Raw genomic sequence first — 2,500 nt, 5'->3', positions numbered from 1 at the left:
CCTCAGACCGAGGCTAGCAAGAGCTTCCTACTGTCTCAAGGAAAGCTCATCGTGGAAGCTTTTCTTTCTCGGGAAGTGTACTACCATGGTCAGCAAGTCAGGGCTACCCTCGAGATCAGCAACGAGTCCAACAGGACTGTCAAGAGCATCAAGTGCCACATCATACAACACATCGAGTGCACCATGACGAAGCAAGACTTCAACCGCATTGTGGCCTGCCGGGTGACCCGCGACGGGTGTCCCGTCTACCCGGGGAATCACCTGAAGCTAACCGTTCCTCTGACACCTCGTGCGGCTTACAAAAGGGGTAAGTTCGGAGTCGCCCTCGACGGCCAGGTCAGGGATCGAGACTCGCACTTGGCTTCCTCCACCTTAGCGGCGCCTGGCAAGTCCATCAACAACGCCCTGGGTGTGATAATATCGTATTCTTTCTGCGTGACTCTGACCTGCGGCACCATTGCTGGAGAGCTTGCCGTCGACCTGCCTTTCAAGTTAGTGCACCCTGTGGTCACCAACGAAGTGAAGTCCAGAGAACACCAAGTCATTTTCGAGGAATTCGCCCGCCTCCGACGCGGTAAATCTCTCAACGACGATTTCTGAAGGTCCTCTGCCAGACTTTAGCGGCTTATTTCTGACGCTAAAGAAATTTCTTCCTGAACCTGAAAATAGCGGTTCAATGGAGTAGACACATGTCTCATTCGAGACTTTATTTGAATTGGTTTGCCACAAAATTAATTCATTTTCTTTTGTTGTTTCAAATGGTTTCACATCCATATGGTCATATGATTAAATAAATTATCTAATCTGAATCTTTGTTTTTTCTTCCCGAACATAACTTATTTTCATCATTAAATATTCTACAGCAGAAATAGTCCTCCAAATTTGTTTTATTAGGGAAAAAATATTGCAAGCGTCAAAGAATAGCAACTTAAGTCTATTTAAGCACTCCGAGTACTGTCTACACAATCAATGTTCTGAATTACCCCAATAAATTTCGAAACAACAAAATGCAGTAGCTAAGAAAACAAAGCCCTGTTTCAAGAATGAAAAATGAGAATAAATGTAACCAGCACTGACACAAAACAGCTATTTCTATAAGAAGCTGCGATTTGAATAACTGCTTATGATCTAGATCTCCCCCTCCCCACACACACATAATCGCCTCAATCTTCACGGCTGAATTTTTCGTTATCCCCACTACTTTCGAATATAAATAACGATGTGCCCTACAAGCAATCTCCACACTAAATTCCTGGTACCCATTGGTCCACAAAATCCATTCATGGATCATCCCACTTCAAATCTGTGGTCCTTCTGCTGGGGGCTATTTCATATAGGCATCCCTGGCAACAAAGAAGCTGACATGGCACCTCGAAAGGCGGCACCCACCCCTCTTAATGCTCTCACTTCACTGCCAGTAATAGACTAGTATCCGAAGCCGTACACAGTAGCCTTACAGCCTCTGAGCGGTAGGTTCGAGTCCTACACGCGACGGTCATAAAAATGATCTGATTGATGTCCCTGTCCACTAGCAAATTTCTCACATACATACATACACACACACACACACACACACACACACACACACACACACACACACACACACACACACACATATATATATATATAAATATATATATATATATATATATATATATATTAGTGAATTTAGGGAGCAGGTTCTCTTCAATACATTTCTTATTAAATAACACAGCAAACTGGGCGTTAGTTATCTTCTTATTGAGACTTTCTACTCTTCTAATAACTTTTCTCTCTAAAGGAGGGAGAAGGTATACAATATTTCCAAACGAGTCCATGATTGGGTAGGAAAACTAACATTATACGACGTTTCGCCTATGCATTAGGCATCTTCTGGTAATTTATTCAGAAATAAATACATACTTATATAATACAAAGATAGGTACATTAGGAGAGATCTAGGACTGTGACAATTCATCCTTTCCAGCCCGCTACTCGTGACCCATACAACTCTAGGGTCCCGCACATGTTTTGTTGTATATTAATAAGTGGCATATAGTTTCTTATCATCACTGCCTCCATGCATTTTAATTTTGTTGTATTACCATTCCTGGCGATTATTATTGTGTTCGTGTTAAGGTGTTCTCTTGATATGTTGTTCTTGTGGGTTTTCGTCATGTGTGATTTTATTGCCCCGTTCTGCATGTGATACGTGAGTCTCTGTGAAAGTGTTTGTGTTGTGTACCCGATATACTCGTCTGTACAAAGCGCACCGTCTTTGTTGAAATTACAAGTATACTTGTACACGACATTACTCTGTTTTAATTTGTCCTTTTGTGCTGCCAAATTATTCTTCATGATAAGAGATGATGTTCTGGGGTTCCTGTAATAAATTATCAAATTAAGCTTATCTCCTTCTTTTGTAGGTGTACAATTCTTTTTTATTATTTCTTTCAGGACCTTTTCATCTTTTTTATAGCCTGAAGACATTGTGTTCTGGTAGTAAAGGTTAATGTTATTG

At 41.3% G+C, this 2,500-nt stretch overlaps 1 protein-coding gene across 1 annotated transcript in view; it reads left to right on the top strand.

Annotated features, from left to right (window-relative positions):
• Window positions 1-809, top strand: part of LOC143026623 (arrestin homolog) — a 2,819-nt gene extending 2,010 nt beyond the window's left edge. The window contains exon 3 of the mRNA XM_076187340.1: window positions 1-809. This exon is cut by the window's left edge and continues 138 nt beyond it. Within this exon, the coding sequence (XP_076043455.1) occupies window positions 1-600 (600 nt within the window). The 3' untranslated portion in view covers window positions 601-809.
• Window positions 810-2,500: the final 1,691 nt, after the last annotated feature.

The sequence above is a fragment of the Oratosquilla oratoria genome, chromosome 6 (assembly GCF_046742065.1).
Source record: "Oratosquilla oratoria isolate Oo_2021 chromosome 6, ASM4674206v1, whole genome shotgun sequence".
NCBI lineage: Eukaryota > Metazoa > Arthropoda > Malacostraca > Stomatopoda > Squillidae > Oratosquilla > Oratosquilla oratoria.
The sequence above is the reverse complement of the archived record's forward strand: the minus strand, read 5'-3'. Positions and strand labels throughout refer to the sequence as shown.